Source organism: Channa argus, chromosome 3 (assembly GCF_033026475.1).
Source record: "Channa argus isolate prfri chromosome 3, Channa argus male v1.0, whole genome shotgun sequence".
NCBI lineage: Eukaryota > Metazoa > Chordata > Actinopteri > Anabantiformes > Channidae > Channa > Channa argus.
Genome location: NC_090199.1, coordinates 3,549,931 through 3,568,096, shown reverse-complemented (window position 1 = coordinate 3,568,096; position 18,166 = coordinate 3,549,931). Strand labels below are relative to the sequence as shown.

General features: G+C 39.1%; 1 protein-coding gene across 4 annotated transcripts in view; it reads left to right on the top strand.

The window, feature by feature from the left end:
• lcor (ligand dependent nuclear receptor corepressor) overlaps positions 1 to 16,271 on the top strand; it is a 69,306-nt gene extending 53,035 nt beyond the window's left edge. For all 4 annotated transcript variants that reach the window (XM_067498060.1, XM_067498057.1, XM_067498059.1 and 1 more), the window contains 2 exons: positions 1,637 to 1,727; positions 5,848 to 16,271. In XM_067498060.1, the coding sequence (XP_067354161.1) occupies positions 1,637 to 1,727; positions 5,848 to 6,982 (1,226 nt within the window). In that variant the 3' untranslated portion in view covers positions 6,983 to 16,271. The remainder of the gene's footprint in view (positions 1 to 1,636; positions 1,728 to 5,847) is intronic.
• Positions 16,272 to 18,166: the final 1,895 nt, after the last annotated feature.

Sequence of the window (18,166 nt, the reverse complement as noted above, 5' to 3'; positions counted from 1 at the left end):
CTGTTCATCTGTACACATCACTGTACACGTGAATTAAGTCATCATTGTTGTATGACATCTGGGCTGTAATGTGGCTGTTGTTCAACTAATTATCCGTTAATATTTTCCTTCTTGTCCAATTACACTACAACAAAACACCACCAGTGTTTTTATGGATGCATCTGAATACACTGAACTTCTGTGTGTAACATCTGCCCTACTTTTCCATAAGACACAAGAGATTTTCATTTGTTTTACTCAACACGTCGTCAGATACACTGAGGGTTCAATTAAAAATTTCTGCTCTCACAATTTTAAGTGAAAAATACTCTTTTATTTTTACAAAGCAGTTCAGTTTAAACCCATTCCACAGCTTTGTGTCCCGGGACAGGATGATGCTGTAAATATCCTCCAAGTGTGGCTGGTGACCCCAGTTACCCCTGTACAAACATATTCACCAATGTTGCCATATTTACTAGACTTCTTTTTCTAAAGTGTCGCCGAGAGTCCACCTGTTCTCAAGCACAGAAAATATTTCATTTTTTATTTTTTTTTTGTCATCTAACCACAGAAGTAATTTTCACATGCAGACACACACACGCAAGCAGTTGCAGAGCTGTTAACATGTTTTAGTTGCCAAGTGATTTCATTAATTAACAGTACCAACAGATTGACAGCAGTTATCTCTCACCAGGGAGGTAAATTTTACAAATATTTCATGTTATAAACACATCACATCATCCATTTGCATATCTGACTGATGAGGAGTGTGAACTGCCTCGAATGTAACACAGTTACTGTATGAATCTAGTGAACTGAGTAATAGTCGCATTTAAATTGGAATATGGTATGGTTGCCATGGTAACATTGTTCCAGCTCAGATTAATCAAATGTTGATCGCAATCTAAAACATTATAGCTGTATAGTCAAAACATGTCAGGTAAAATCAGAGGAGACAAATGGGTCTAAAGAGATAAAAAAATGTTCCTGGATAAATCTGCTAAAATAGATCCCACAGAATAAATAATCTCTACTTTTAACCTTACTACTCATTAAAATATGAACAAAAAGCTAATTTATTGTATAATTATGTATATTGTAGAGTGAAACACATTTCCCAACAATAGCTTTACTAGGAAAATCTTTGAGCAAACATCTGCGAATTAACTTGCAACAGTCAATTAACAGATTTCTTTTGCGTGACTAAACTGGTTCTCTGATCAACTGTAAATTACTTTTACAGTTTTTTTTTTTTATTGGCTTTGCAATTTTGGCTGTGCGGTATGTGATGTTCACGAATTCGTTTTGTGTGTGTGTGTGTGTTTTAAGAATTCTCTTTGATTTGTCAAGCAACGGATGGCAGCCGGAATACTTGTTGAAGTTGGGTAGCAACTAATTAATCTAAATTTTACAGAAGCATACTTGTGTGATTAAATGCTGTTCCCTGCTTTAAACGTCAGTGAGGGGGGAAAAAACAACAAGTCAGAGAAATCAACTAAGAAAAATTCACAGGCAATTTACACAGACAGCCTCAAGCTTTACCATACTATTATAATTTTTTTACTTGACTAATTATTTAAAGATAGCCATATTCATAGCAATGCTATGAATATGACTTATGTGTTTTAATCTTTTTCCTGCACTTTCATATCCTCAGATGGTGTCCTTGACCTCTCCACCAAGAAGAACCACAGTACAGCCAACCTCAAAACCTTCTCTGGCATCTCCCCTGTGCCCGACGTCAAAGGGTAAGACAACAACTGCCATTTGTCCATCACTTATCAATTGTGTCACTTTGAATACACTGGTGTGAGCTTTTCTAAAGATCCTTTAAATTTGCTCAGTGGGTGTTTGCAGATACTGTTCAGGTTCAACTAAATAGGTTTGTGTATTTTTCATGCTTCTAGGGCAACAACCTAGTGCTAAATTTGCATTTCTTCTACTGCATGATAAAGTGCTGCAGGGCTGACACCTATTTGTAGGCCAACCCAGATGTTAGCGTCTTCCTGGTTCCCTCTACAAAAAAGTCAAAGTTTTTTCCACCGATATTTAAAAAAATAAACTTATTTTTTTATTTTGTGCAAAAAAATTTGCACAAAATAAAAAAATAAGTTTATTACACAGATGAATCTTTCACAGAACTCAGAATTAAGTAACAAAGCTGCTGTTGGGCTATAAATGAATTACAACCACAGTTGCGTTTAAAGGTCACCACAACTAAAGGACCACAAATCCTTTAACTTTGTTAATTGATTAAGCACAATTACCACTTCTACAAAACCTTTTCTTCCTATAGTGACCTGATAAGATGCTGTTTGTGAGGAATAAACCCAACAGGGCTGTAAAGACACTTCCTAACAACCTCTGTAGTTTCAATTAGCTAGAACAGAATCCATAAAGACTTTTCTTCTTTAAAATGATGTTGTTTAGATACTGATGATCCAATTACACAAGTCCCAGAAAAGCCAGAAACAAACCACTGGTAATTGCCGTGCAGACATGAAAAGAATAGACGAGTGTGTGAGTATTGAAAGGGTCATGCTCTGCCTCAATTTCTCAACATTTTGGGGACACATACCATGGTCCCCCATGGTTGTCTTCAAGCAACCACTGTCAAAGCCTCCCACCTTTCATCTTTTTATTTATTGGTTTTTGCTCAGCTGATCAATAACTGAGCTAGCGTCAATTCCATGGATTGTTTTTCTCTTTTTGTGTCCGTCTGCACGATTCTCAGTGTTGTAGCCCAATTGTTTATTGACGAATGTGCTCTCTGCCTTGAAGTCAAGTTTTTCTCAGTAGCAATTATAATCTGTATGGTCTATAGTCTTGCATTGAGGGAGAAATTAGAATCTGTTCTAATTGTGGCTTATATTTTCATGACTACTTGAGTGCTGTAGTTCAGAAAGGATAAGGTTTGATACAATGTGCTGTATCCTCCAATGGCATTGAATCAGGGATTTATTGGGTTGTGGACAACCTCTCTACCAACTGAATCACAGCCACACTCGATATACTGTGCGTGTTTCCTGAGGGATTGAAAGAAAAAAGTTATAATTTTGAAGTGGTTCTATTGGTTTTGACCAAGCTGAACGGGGTGAGCTCTCCATTAATGATTCAGTGATTCTAGGAATTTAGTTTCTCAGGAAGGTGAAGTGTCCGTTTGAGATTCCCAGCTTCACAAATGTAAACACTTCAGCATACACAATAGCACAAGCTTTATTTTTTCCTTTTTTAATGCAAAAAGATACTTCTGACATGTACCCCAAGCAAGGACTCAGTGGTAAACACTGGCATTGTGAAGGACTTTCATAAAAGAACTAAAAGCAAAATTGGAAACAGCCCCTTTAGGACAGGTGTTGACCTTCTGCCTGAGGGCCAGTAGCCCTGAGCCTCACTGAAAGTGTCTAGTGAACAGGTAATGTAACATTTACCTCTAGAGAAGGTGGAGTTTGCAGTTTCACCCCAACCATATAAATGTATCTATGACAGTCAATCCCAAAAGCTCACAGCGGTTTAGTTTGGGCCTAACAAATGACTTGCTTACTTTTCTGAGCACGTTTGCATGAAAGCCTGGGAAAAAGTTCCTTTTTTTACATTATTACATTTTTTGATTAAAACATTAAATTAATTTTATAACCTAAAAGCTCTTTAGACACCAAAAACAAAGAAAATAAACAATACAAAAAAAAACCTTAGAAATACAAAAAAATAAGCTACATTTATGGGGGGGGGGAATAATTGCACTACAAATATTCGATGTACAAAATGTGTGATTACTTAATAGCTTAATGACTTTGGCACAACTTGTTGTCTAACAGCTAAATGCTTAAAAAAGGCTACTGAAGGTCCTGTTTTGGAGCTACAATTTGCTTTCTTGATTTACTGACATGAGATAAATATGTAAACTGGAAGGTTCTAAAGAGAGAAGAGGTCTCACTCTTTTAAGAGTTTTATATTACAGAGTAGTGGTCAATCTTTAAGATTTGTCTTTGGCTGATCCTGATCTTGAGAGCAGGGAGGCTGACTGTTTTTTTTTTCCCCTTTCTTTTTTATGTCACATAAAATACAATTTAATAACAAATGAGACAAATATGTCCAGCTTAAATGAACTTAATGCCTATAGGAAATATCTGAATTGTTTCAAGTAATTTAAAATAAACAATTAGAATTGACCAAACTAAATAAATTTAGAACCAAAGTAGAATTAATTTATTTTTTATATATATATTATTGAGCAGCAGCAATAAGTGTATCTGATAAAACTACTTTACTATATTTATAGTTGATTAAATACACCCTCAGTTGAGTAGCTGAAACCAGTCCACTCTATGAAATTGTCCCTTTGTGAAGTTCACAATGTTAATTTTTAACTATTTCATATCCGCTGAATCGCCTGTATGATCATTTTGGAGGCTGTAGTGTCTGAAACTGTTTAGTTGTGTCGCGTTCTACTAACTTATTATCTATTTTACTACATCTGCTACATCTGTAGCAGTGAACGTTTAAGTACAGAAGCACATACCTGTACGACCCAATTCAACAGCAGCATCTCCACAATGATCATACAGACTTACTGTGGTATCTCTTATAAACTGACAATTGAGTAATAATTCATTCATTTCTGCAACATGGAGAACAAACAACATCATAGACTAAATTTAATTAAACCTTGCACTTTTATTTAGACACGAGGCGGCATTGCTTTGTTAACGATCTCTCCTTTGATTCAGCCTGTCACTGTTGCTTGCCCTGTCTGCAGCTCTGCAGATGCACTGATGTTGAAAGCTGATTAGAAACCTGGTTACACGTGTGTATATATGACATAGAGAATTCATGTTTCCATTCGCCTCTACAAAGCCAGGTTTCCCCATTTATTACAAATCAGCTTTCCTGAGAAAGCTACTTACTGTAATTGCTTCTAACTGCAGACTTTAGCTCAATTAAATGTCTCCAAAAGGAGACAGAATTTCCTCAAACTCATCTTCCCCAATGCCATTCACTAACTTGACAATCTTATTTCCTGTTATTAGTAACTTAAAGGAAAATTGTTCCAAAAGACTCTTTTCACCGTTGCTATAGTTACTTAGCTCTAGGAACATTGGCTGCAGCGATTCAGTTGAAAGTACTTCACATGTAGAGTAACCGTATGTTTCAGCAGCAGAGATGGTTCCACTATTTGAAAATGCATTGGTTTGCAGGATGCAGATGCTTGTTGCTAAGAAAACACACTTCTTAGTCAAGTCAACTTTGCTTATCCATCATGTGAAAAAGATACTGTTTAAAAGATATCGGAGTGTGAGTGTGTGAATGGGTGGATGACAAGCAACATTGTAAAGCTCTTCAGATAAAAGCGCAATATAAGCAGACATTTAACATTAACCAGCGCAAGTTTCTCAAATGTTTTGCTTGGTAAAAATTTAAACTCCATGTTATAAGTTATGTATAACTTTTTTTCCTCCATCTTGCAAATGACCACCATAGTACTGTGGGGGACCCAGTTCCCATTTCGACACTACTGAATGAAGAAAGATTGGCTTAAAAAAATGTTCACATGCAAACTGCAAGCAGAGCACTGAAGTGACACAACTTACATCGGCCTGCTGTCTAGAATCTATAATTGACGGTTGACTGACACTGGTTAACTGCTTTTGGTACCAACTTAATCCTCCTGGCTCTTGTCAGACGGGGCCAAACAAATAAATACTAAAAAAACAGTGATTAATATTTTACTCTGAGAAACATATTACAGACTGGAGCGCGAATTAGTAAACGCAGTATGCATCGAACCCTGGTCTCAACAATCATTTACGTCCTATGACAAGATCTCCAACATTGATCCTTCAATGTCTTTTGTTTTTCTTGATCCAGAATTTCACTCAAAGTGGAACAAACCCTGCCAGAGGTGGATGACGAAGATGGCCTGTTGCAGAGAGGCTTACAGGATGGAATGAGGGAGAACTATGTCAGCTCCAACTCTTTCAAGCCCCCATTGGCCCGCTCACTGCGTATCAAGGAAGAGCTCCTCAGCCAGAAGCATCTCCTAAGTCAACCTGCTGCTCTTTCACTGGCTAATCTAGAGTCAGCAGGCCTGCTCAACCATGGCCAGTCTCACTCTTTGCTTGGCCAAAAGGGGTCTTCCTCCTTCTGGGGAAGCAAGGCCCACCTTGACAGCCTGATCAAACTAAAGCAGGCCAGTGGAGCTCTAAGTGGAGCCCTTAGCGACCTCAAAGACCTGCCTACATTCCTGGAGAATCACCACCATGGAGCCTTCTCCTTGAAGAGTTCCCTGCATCATCACCACAATCAGGTCTCCAAGATACAGCACCACCAGAATGACGGCAAGAGAGACCCAGGCCACTCACCTCCTGTTGACCTAAAGATACCCCAAGTACGGGGAATGGATCTCTCCTGGGACTCCCATGCCTCTGAGATGTACAGTTACGGTGCCATGAGAGCTGGGGGTGGTGGCCATGGGGAAAACACGCTTAGCCGGAAGCTGAGAGCCATTTTGCCCAAGCAGAACCGCCGAGGAGGAAGCCTGGGAAGCCTGCTGGATGGGGCAGCTGACTACTGGAGCTCTGACTTGGACCACTCCAGTACAGGGCCAGCATATTCCACCTCTGATGTGGAAGGAGATCCAAACTCCAAACAGCCCAGGAAGAAGAGAGGCCGTTATCGTCAGTATAACAGTGAGATCCTGGAGGAGGCCATTGCAGTAGTGATGAGTGGGAAGATGAGTGTGTCAAAGGCTCAGAACATGTACGGGATCCCGCACAGCACCCTGGAATATAAGGTCAAGGAGCGTATGGGAACCCTGAAGAACCCCCCAAAGAAGAAGCTCAAGCTAATGATGAAGATGGAAGCAGGAGGCCAGGATTTTCCCACAGAGTCAGAAAACACACCTATTGCAACCCCCCGAGACGACGGCCCGCCGCTGGCAGCTGCTGGGCTCAAAGACGATGTAAAAGAAGAGTTTGATGACAATTTCAAACCAATCGACTAAAACAACTCACACATGTAAACCTCAGTCAAATGACTTAAGTAATATGAAAATGGATGGGGCTTTATTTGTGCCAATTTACTTTGCAGTATCTGGGTGAGCACAAACGCAGGGATAATATAAGGAGGATTCGTAAAACTGGAGAGAAACTGCTAATCGGATTGCTCTTAACAAGCGTCACTTGAGCAACGCTGTAAAAGCATTTGTTTAGCTTTTATATCCAGGGGCTTAACAGAGGCAGATAAAGACAGATATACATTTGACAATTATTGAAATTTCCTTAAGCATGCTGATAATCCCCAGCCCAAAAATACAACCCCCTCCCCCTTTTCTGAACTTGATACACTGAACATTTGCTGCTTATAAATGCAGATTGGATATGGACCATTCCAATTTGGGGGAAGGCTGAAAATTAACTTCTTAAAAACTGACAAATTTGTCCCTTTATTGCTCCCCTCTTTCACGGAGTACTAGCTAAAAATTGGTAAGTGAACTGTCTATTACATTTGAAGCCATTTGTAAAGTTTAATCATACCATTGATATTCCTCACCAGGGTTCGGAATCAAAACCCATTCTCTTATTGCCAGGTAGCCATGACGCTTTAACTGCAAACAATTTCTTTCCTCCTTAAGATATTCTGCTAATCTCTGTACGGATGAAAGCAACATAAGTCCGTCCTCTTTGAACGAGAAAAGACACACAAAAGTCATTCAGGGATGCATGTTTGTGAGTTTCGTGGACACTACTGACTTCTATAATCAAATTCTTTCTCTTTTTATTTGATTCGTTTTGCTTTCTTTTGCACTACACTTTGGGTCTGGCACTTACAGACCAGGTTACCTCGGCATTGTTGCCCTTGCATCATGCACTTATAATGGTCTGTCTCTAAAGCCCAGTCGCAACCTCAGAGGTGCACACCGTCTCTATACACTGATCCCTTTTCAGACCCAGGAAGCTCTTTAAACCTCTTTTTGCCCTCTTTGCCCTGTTTTTGAGGGGTAATCTGAAAACGAATCAGCTGTTTTTAAGGCAGAGTGCTACCTCGTGGACCTTCATCAGGGTTTCACTGCTGATCCTGGAATGCCAGAGCCATCAAAAAGAGCTCATCCCCTCATGGATATTTTATTGGATCAGGGCCTTCTAGGATCAGAATGTGAAACTCTGCTGCTATCCAGTTGATAATCTAGCTCCTCTACAAGGCTTTAGCAGCCTATGCCAATACATTTTAGCTGGTCTTGGTTAACGGTTAACACATTGCAGATACTTTCCTTATGTAAACAAACTAAGCAGAAATGGTTTAGCTGATAAAGTTCCCTTAAACTTTAAAAAACAGTTTTTAAGGCAGTTTACTACAAAAATGTGCATTTATAGAGGTTGTTCATTTCAGGGTGGTGGGTGGGCAATATGCAGTGGGAATGGGTAGTTGAGAGAGGCAAAGGACAAGCAAATTTAATATATTATAATGACAAAGTCAATCCATGATTCTGGATGATTTCTTTTCTCCTCATTTTTAACTCAGGGTAACTGAGACAGATGATGTGGGTTTGAGATATGGCAATTTCCTGTTGGACCTATTGTAGACAAACAGGAAGACAAGACATTGCTTTGGTCTGAGAAAAGGGGCCATGCGAGTAAATATGGCAGTGCCATAGCAGGCCGCTCTGCTAATGCATTATGAGAAAGAACATTAAAAAAAAAAAAAAAAAAAAAAAGGACACTGAGTTTGAGTATTGATCTTATGGCGCTAAACTTCTGAAATAGCACTTTTCAAAAGTAAGAGAAAGAAAGCTGTTTGAGGTTATGCATGTAGTGTAGCTCTTTTCTGGAGCGACAAGCAGTGAAGAGGGCAGAAAGGTGGAAGACAAAAAGCTCTAGGGTGAAGACATACAAAAGCTGTAGCTTTGACCCAAACTACTATTTTTCCCTTAATTACCTCTACAAATACAACAACAACAAAAAAACAAAGGAAAAAAAAAAAGTTTGACCGCTTGAATACATTGGGTTTTGCGTAGTGTTGTCTCGTCGATTTCCCTCCCTTTGCGGCCGAAGTACCAGGGATTAAAACAACAACCGTCACATTTTACAGGCAGAAAAAGGATATTCCTCAAAGGACACAGGTGGAAAGAAAAATGCTCTTTTGGTGTTTTCCATCAGGAAAAAAATTGAAGGTGATGACAAAAGCTTTTAAATGTCAAAATGTTTTTTTTTTTGATCTGTGGTAAACACTAACTCTGCTTGGTGCTCACCCAGTCTGTGAGATTTTTAATGAGAACTGTATGTCTCTGTTCGGATGAGATGATGATGATGATGATGATGATGATGATTCACTCCTTTTGAAATGTACTGTACATTATATTTATTTATTATGTTTTTCGTTGATTCATATCTTAGAAAAATGGCATGCACCGCTTTTTTTGGGCTGTTTTTGGAGTCTGACCAATCAAATATTTTATGTTGAGGGGATTTCAACACAATTAATCCTGAACCACAGGTGCTCAAACTCATACTAAGTTGTGAATTAATCAGAATCAAAAACTTGGTGCATACAATCCTAATTACCCCTGTGATTATTCGTTATCTACCTTAAGGTTTAGCTCCCTTGGCCTGATTGGCATGTATGCATGACCAATGGGAAAAGCTCTGACCCCTGAAACAACAATATTACCAGGGGTCATCATGCATGAAATGCGTCCAACACTTTGACAATGCCGAGCATTAGAAGTGTCTAAATGGTTGTTGCGCACACTGAGCTGGACACTAAAATGGACAATGCACTAATCAGATAGTTTAAAGGGCGTGAAAGCCTCAGTATTGATAGCAAAGCACTTCTTACGAAGGCCCCTCATGGCAAACGTCATGATTGCTGCTCAATTAGCCAGCTGTGAATGACAGCGATAAAACACAACTTAGTGTGCCTATTTCCTCTTCATACAAAAAAAACAAACTCATGGCAATCTGCCTTATTTGAGTGTGTAGTGTATATAAACCATAAGGAAGTTGGGAAATAGTTTAAGCGTGTGTAAACTCCCGCAGCACTTAGACTAAATTCCTCTGAGGCGAGTTCCTCAAGGGCCAAACAATCTTTGTGTGATTTATACAAACTCTCTCACTTATTTACATATTTTTCTCCCACATCATTTATCAAGAAAGACCCATTTTCAGCCTGATCCTATCTTGAGGTGCATGCCATTTAAGGTATACTTCTGTCATTTTGTATTCTATTTCCTGGGTTCTACTGATGGATGGATTGAAGTAATGACGTGGTTAACGGATCCCCCTGTCCGAAAAAGTCCTCCTCCTTGCTACTGAGGCTCACCGCAGTTTTAAAAAAATTGCATAGTATATAATACTTTTAGGAGCAGTACATATTTATTTATTCATTCTCATCAATACTCACAAAATGAATGTAGTGAACGGACGTGAATATCTCAAAGATTGATCTGCAAAAAAAGATGGCACTGTCCATTCATTTTTAAGACTGTTGATTTTAGTCTTTTACTTTACGCTGCTTGCATTGAAAACAGTTGTTCTCTGACGCGGGCAACAGTAGCCTTCAGTACTGTAAATGTCTCAGGATCAATCCAACGAGATGGGCAGCAATATTTGTCAGTCGGAAAATGGCACAAACTACCTGTACCAGATGTAATTATATACATATATATTATACATAAACACTAATTTACATATAAGCTTGGTCATCAGAGACCAAGTACTATACCTCATTCTCAGAATGACTTTTTTCTGTGCCTCATACATATGTATTCGTTACATGGGAACCTAGACAAAGGACAGACAATACTCTGGAAAATACAGTATCCTCCGGTTTCTTTTGTGGTTGTATTTGTTAGTTTTTCTTTCCTAGTTTGCCACCCTCATGCAAAGTGAGGAGGGAGGCTACAAACATCTGACTGACCAATATTTGCCACCCTAGCTCTTTTCAGGTATTTTAGTTTTTGCAACAACGTAACTTTAAAGTATGAGCAAGAGATTGAGAAATAGACCCACAGAGATTATACTGCCATTTCTGGTTGGGAGTGGCTTGACATGGTTTGGGGTGGGGGGCTAAAGTCCTCTCAATTCTTCCTCTTATGATGAAAACACTTTTGGATTCGGTCCAGTTTCACCCTGGAGGCAGTGAGTAAGGTTGGGCCCACCCTGGTCTGAGAAAGAAGCAGGTCTTATTGTTCTGAGTTTCTTTTCTTTTTTTGTAGTTTATAGTTTTGTTTTATGTGTAACATGACTCCAGGCTGAAACTTGACAATGGGATTGTCTTTCCTTTTGCTTTTTTTAATTATTTTTTTTATTGCATATACCCAGAGACCCAGTGGGGAGATTGGGGGACAGGTGGACAAGTTAACCTACCTTTATATGCTGTTTTTAAAATGAAACATTTAGACCGTTTATTTGATCAAAAACCTGCTATACTGCATTCCAAAAAAAGACCCACACACAGGAAAATGTACCTTTTTTATATGATGGAAATGAAAAACAATATACACTCATAATATATATATATTTATTTTACAGTTTTTGCATCTCAAGGTAAGCCAAGTGATTTCACTTCTGCTTTTCGTGTTTTTATTTGATGTTTTTTTCTTTCTTTCTGAGTGACTGTCAAAAAATACGATAAAAGGAAAAAAAAAAAAAGTTAAACAGCAACTACTGTAACCTCATTTCATAGACGCCACATTATGTGCCATTTTGTTTGAAAGTGGTGCATGATGCTGCCGCAGGCTACCAGGACAGAAAGAACCACAATGTATATGATTGCCATGCTCCTCTCTGCGAAGAGGTTTCTTTTGTTTCTTTTACTGTCACGCTGCATATCTGGTCACTTATACCTCAGGTCCGGTCACTTCAAAGCAGCTGATTGTAAATTAGAAACACACACAATGAAGAGTCAGGATTTTTAGTACAGCTTGTTTCCAGATTTTTAGATGTAACTGACAGAAGCAGTTTTTGAATAATTGTAGTTCCTTGTTGTCATTCGTACTGTTGTTATTCTATATCTTCTTTTTCTTTCTTTGATACAAAAAAAGAAAAGAGAAATTGTTTAAAAGCCAAAAGCCAGGTTTCTGTGAATACAATGCTGTATTCTCTCTAGCACATACAGCCATGGAAGATCAGAACATGCACACACACACACACACACACACACACATTTAGAGACATGACGTACCTACAACACACACCCTCCCTGCAGATCAGGTAGCCACACTTTGTGTGGGTGGGTTATATGTATAATTATGAAGCTGGGACTCTGCCATGTCTCTTTTAGAAGCAGGTGGGTGTGTTTTGTCCACAGCCTGCTGAACATCAGCACTGCTGGCTGATTTTGATCTGGCACACTGCAGGCAATGCCTCTGTGAAAATGACCTTTGTTTCTTGCTTTCAACAAAGACTTCTCTCTCTTTTTTTTTTGAAGTCAACTTACCCATCTTTTTGTCAAAGGAACAAAACGCTCCCTTCAGTGGTTCTGTTACACGTCATGAGTCTGTGATGTTCTGTGCATTCCTGTAGTTATTTTGTTGTAAATTCTCTCCTTTTAAGTCTTTGCCACCAAACTGCCACTGTTTCTGCAGCTGTCAATGAATGTCTACAGTTCCCAGAATTCCCCTTACAACCCCAGAATCTACAGTAGGCATGAACCTGTTCTATTCTACTGTGTGCGGAAACATATGTGGAATTATTTGGAAGCTCAGACTGCATTTGATTTTGCTTGGCTGTAGAAAACCAAAAAACACAGATCTGACACAGACATGGAAAAGGGACTGGCTGCTCAAAGAAACACATTTCTGATTTAATTATCCTACTCACATTTAGTATTTCATTTAATTTAGAAGTATTTTACAAAACTGTAGTTTTTTTTAATTATAACTGAACAGTTTGTCATAATTAAATGTAGAGGTTTAGTTTAAAAACTTAAATATGACAGAAACATTGTTCCCATCTTTTGTTTTGGAGCCACAGTATCTGACCACAAGCTAAAGAAACACACACACACACACACACACACACACACACACACACACACACACACACACACACACACACAGGAATGCAAAGAACATCACCAGCTGGATGACAAATCTCTAAATATTGTTATTGTTTTGTATTGTAATTATTATTATTGATATAAAAAATTCCTCTATTATGATAGTTAATTTAGATAAATTGTTCAATTTGTGCTTAAAAGAACAAAGGACCTAAAGACTATAGAGCCTACAGAGAAAATTAAGGCGCATCGTTTTTGAAAACAAACCTGTAGATACCATTGGCCTCCCTCGGTTGTGACATCATCAGTTGCTGATGTCAATGATAAACACAGAGAATGTAAAGTTGATGTCGCACCATGTTACACCATGTTGTGAGGGTCCCTCCCCTTGGAGGCTGCGTTTTGATTTACTGACTGGAGTCTAAAAACCATCACCATGGTGGGTCAGTGTTGCTCTCATAGTAGGTCGGAGGAGTGACACCTTATCTTTTCAAATCTAAATGTACTGTGGCGGCTTGTCAGCTTGTAAATTAGCAGATTTTGAGCCACTGAAAAACTGTTAATGTATTTATCCTTATTAGTTTTTATAAATAATGTATGGATTTCTCATGGTAGGATCTCCTCATCTCTCCCTATTGATTTAAACAACTTTTTCGCCCAACAAAGAACATGCAGTAACCACTGTACACGGGCACACAGACTGTAAACCTCACAACAGGGTGTGACATAACTTCACATACTCTATTATGTGTTTTAAAAAAAACATTTAAAATAGCAACAGTTACTAATATTGGTAAATTTTAAAATTATAATATTTTTGTCCATATCTCCCAGCACTATCACTAGTGCTTAATAACTTCTTTATTAGTCCTAGTCTGATACCAACTTTTTCTTAGTGAGTAGTTCAAGATTTGGTTTAGTCCTAGTGCTAGAAATGTTTTATATTTTTCCTTTAACTACATATCCAAGAATGACTCTTCTTGCAACGAGATCTATTCTCTTTTGAGTGCAGTTAAAAAACAACAACATACAAGCTCTGCCATGCTGTTGTTTTTCCCCTCCAGACTTCTGTCAAGCTGGTGCTAACAGATCTGTTAAAATGTGCATCTCTATCATAGGTTGCAATGCCAAGTGTTGTAAATGTCAAAGCATTTGTGAAGACAGGACAAGCTTAGCGTGGCTTTGAAAGGAAAGCATGGTGTAGATCTGAAAGGCCAGACACTCCTCTGGAATGATGCTGATGCAGCGATGAACAAAAGAGACTTGTAGAATTTGAACAAGTTCAGCAGGGGTGTCATAGTTTAGAGCTAATCAGATAAAAAAAACATGCTAAATCTCCACCTGGAGTATAAAGAAGTGCTGCAAAGATAAGTTGTCTTGTGAAAACTTAATGCCTTGGAGCATATATGTCAACATTACAGCTCTTAAAAGGTTGGAGAACTCCGTGTTAGTTGATTTCCAAATTTCCATCCTAGCTCATTAATTTATTACACAGATCACATTAAACTTCTGGTTCAAATTCATTGTCATGGTGCTGCCAGGAGGTGACATTTGTGGTTCCTTGATCAGTAAAATCAAGTGCACCCTCTGAATACTCAACTCAAAAATCACATTCTCAGATCTTATCTTTAGGGGTTGGTCTCTAAATCACGTATAATGTACCTGCCCGATAACAACACACTTATACGTCCAAGCAAAATGTCACGTAAGATTCAGGTCAAATTTGTCGGCTTAAATTCCCAGCCCCCCCCCGTGATTATGTTGCAATGTGAAAGGCTTTCAGGCAGACATTTTCTCACACTGGCTGTTCTCGCCTCCAACAAGCCCGCGGTGCTGGCGTGCATCTCACCCCTCCGCCTCGTCAGAAAGCCTCCTTACAGATGGCAACTAGAAAGACCATCAGATAGACACGGCGGTCTGAGGAGGTGGATGGGAGTGTGAGGACGAAATCAAAGTGAAGTAGAAAAGAATAAAGGCCGCTGAAGGTCGGCCTTCCCCACCCCCACCCCCACCCCCACCCCCACGCCACTGTTAAACAACAAGCATTTAATGGAACAATACAGATTCACTTCACCGACACACGTTACTTTCGTACACAATTAAAAACTACCACGTCGATTAGAGACAAAGACGGGCAGAAATGTAAAGAATAAAAACCATGGCTGCGTGAAGGAAATGTAGTCAAAATACAATTTTATGAGGGACCCTTGTATGTTACCATGACAATCTTGCAGCATTGTTACCATTTGGAGGTGTGTCTGGCACTTTAGAGCCACCTACATGTACATGGACCAGCTGGTCCCTGTTGCTCTGAACTCACATTCAGCCCTGCTAACACTCGTGTATCTGCTGCCCTTACACTTGTGCACAAAGGCTTTGGCTTCATTTTGGACCATATAACAGAGCTAATTCCATCTTGTTGCAAAGACTAGCAGTTCTAATGTGCTTCATTTTTGCCATTAAGGTACTATTGCAAGTATTTAATAGTATTCCTTGGCCTTACAGACCTCTGACTTCAAGCTGACAGGTTTAGAAGAGTTTTGATGAGAGTTAATGCCACAAAAAGTTAGTTTGATGATTTGTCAGACCTTCCAGTTGCGTATCTTGGAGACAGTATCTCTCTGATTGCTTGCTGACCATTGTGATCCCCTCTTTTCTTTTTTTTTCCCTCTCAGAAATGTGTCAGGTCTTGATTGTCCTATCACTCAAAAGTGGGAAATGCACATTGACAGTGTTGTAGGTAGCAGAGTAGGGTCACACATACCTTCTGCTAGTAAATGTTTGATTTGATTGTCACTTTCTTTAAAGAAGCCCCTCCCTTCCCTGTGCCCTCACCTGGGTCCTTTAACACCATCCTTGGTCATTGAAGCGTGAGCAGCGCAGGACTGACGAGCCCTTATTTATCACGATAAACACGGGCTGTTAGTGGGCAGTTGTGGGTCCACGTCTCATTGGCCCTTTTTAAAAAACTTTATTGCCTCTTGGTTGTAGCCACAATCCAGAGGCATCTAAACACAGTCTTCCCTCAGCACTTTTCTTTATCTTTTCACAGAGGCTTTGCCAAACTCCCCATTGATGAGAAACCTGCAGACGGTGTTTTTCTTCAAGAGGGCTTTAGATTTTAAGTTTTGTGGGGGTGGGGGGGGGGGGGGGGAGAATCATTATACTCTGCAATATTGGCATCCGTTTTCAGACAAAAACACTAACTACATGTACACAGTATGTTTTGCTGTTCATATTTCAGCTTTGGTGAAATTTTCATAACCTCTCCAAAAAAAAAAAAAAAAAAAAAAGAATATTCTAAAGCTTTGGCCATTAATGTTGTATGATGTCTCTGATCTGTTGTGTTGATGTTTCAGGGTAACGAGCTTAACTTTCGGTTTGTGTTGTGCAGAAAAGTTTAAAACAAAGGAAAAAAAAAATCAGCTAATGAGTGGAGTTGTGTTATGCTAAAAGTACATTGCTGTGATCCTCCTGTAGCTGCTTTTTGATGTCTTTCGAGTTATGGCGTCATTTGAAATCGACTTTCGGCGTCTTTGATGATCATTATCTTCTCTGTTACCTTTCGGTTGAAAAGTCTACACTACATGCAGATACCCACACCAGTCGGTGTATTAATAGTGGAGCTGGGGAGCAACACTGGCTCATGAGCACGATCGATAGTCAGGTCAGACAGACTTGCACTCGGCAAGTAGATATCTTGAGTTTAGTCCTCAGCCAGGAACTTTGGCAGGTGAGATAAATATTCTGTCTGACGGCATAGAAGATTAAATGTCATGCAGAAGATTCCTACTGCCAAAACAGAAACTATTCAGAAACCCTTCTGTGGAACACCTCATTTAAAAGGGTATTTAAGAAGCCTTTTGTTCTAAGTTTTTGACTGATTCTGTACAATATTTTTAGCCAAATACTTTTTCAGTGCTTTATAAACAGCAAGGATTGTAAATAAATATGAAGAACTTAGCAGGGGAGGCTCGTGTGGAGCTCACGTAATGGTCCACCTTGTTGGTCCTCTGGACGTTAACTTACAAGACTTGGACTGTTGCCTTTCCGAATGTCAAAATTAAGGAAAGCTGCTCTTAAAAACAGACAAAAAGCGCTTTGACTGTATCGGCATTTGGGAAAGTAACGCTGAGTGTTCTTTCAGTTTTCCATCTTGGTATTTCTTGGTGTGCAAAAATGTAAAGATAAAAAAACAACACAGAATACCTCAGAAAAGAAATCCATGTAACCTTGACAACCTCCACATATTGTGAGATCCTGTCTATCAGCACTCATCTCTGGGCACTTCCATCTCATGTGTTTTGTCTTTATTTTTACCCTCTTGCTTCCTTTGTCATGGAGTTCAAAGCGCCCAGTGGAGGTTCCATAGCATTTTATACCACTTTGGTTTTATTTCCTTATGTGTTCTGTCCTTTAAGTCGCCAAGAATCTTGGTGTCAAAACGTTTCGCAGCCCACCTTGCATTCCTCAGTTAAAAGGCGGACAGGAGGTAGTTTTGAAGGCGTTTTGATACATAGCATAGCATTTTCTGAACGGCTTGGGAACATTCACAGGAGATACTCTTTGAAACCCCCCGCAAAAGACGGGGTTCCATCAAAATAAGAAAAAAATCTTCCCATCTTTTAATTCTAAGTGGGTTCGCTGAAAGAATGAAGGCCAATATGTGCAACACTTGAAACCAGTCCCCACCTTTTGCATACCTCCTTATCGACTTATCTACTCTTTATCGTTGTTTGAACTGAATGTAAAAAAAAAAACAAAAACCACAAACTAACCTCTAATTTAACTATACATATTTAAGAATAAGAAATACTCTATATGTGCACATAGATATTACCTATACAAGCCCTACACACACACAAACACAAATGCATATGTATATAAAAAAATTCTCTAATGTCACATACTTCTATCTTGAAAAGGAAGAGGATGAGCCTTTTCCGTTGATGATTCAGGGAAACAATACAGAAGTCCAGTGCAGTATACTCCCACTCTGTTGCTTTTGGTGTTTGTTTTCTTATTCTGTTCCTGCTCACTTCCCCATGATGTAGCATAGGGCTAAGGGGCAGGTCACCTTGAAATTTTCTTTGGTTTTTTTTGTTTTTTTTGAAGTAGTCGTTGAACTAGGATTTTGTGTAGTTGTAGTCTTTTCAAGCCTGATTCTATAAAAGGGGGTGGGGGTCGGGGG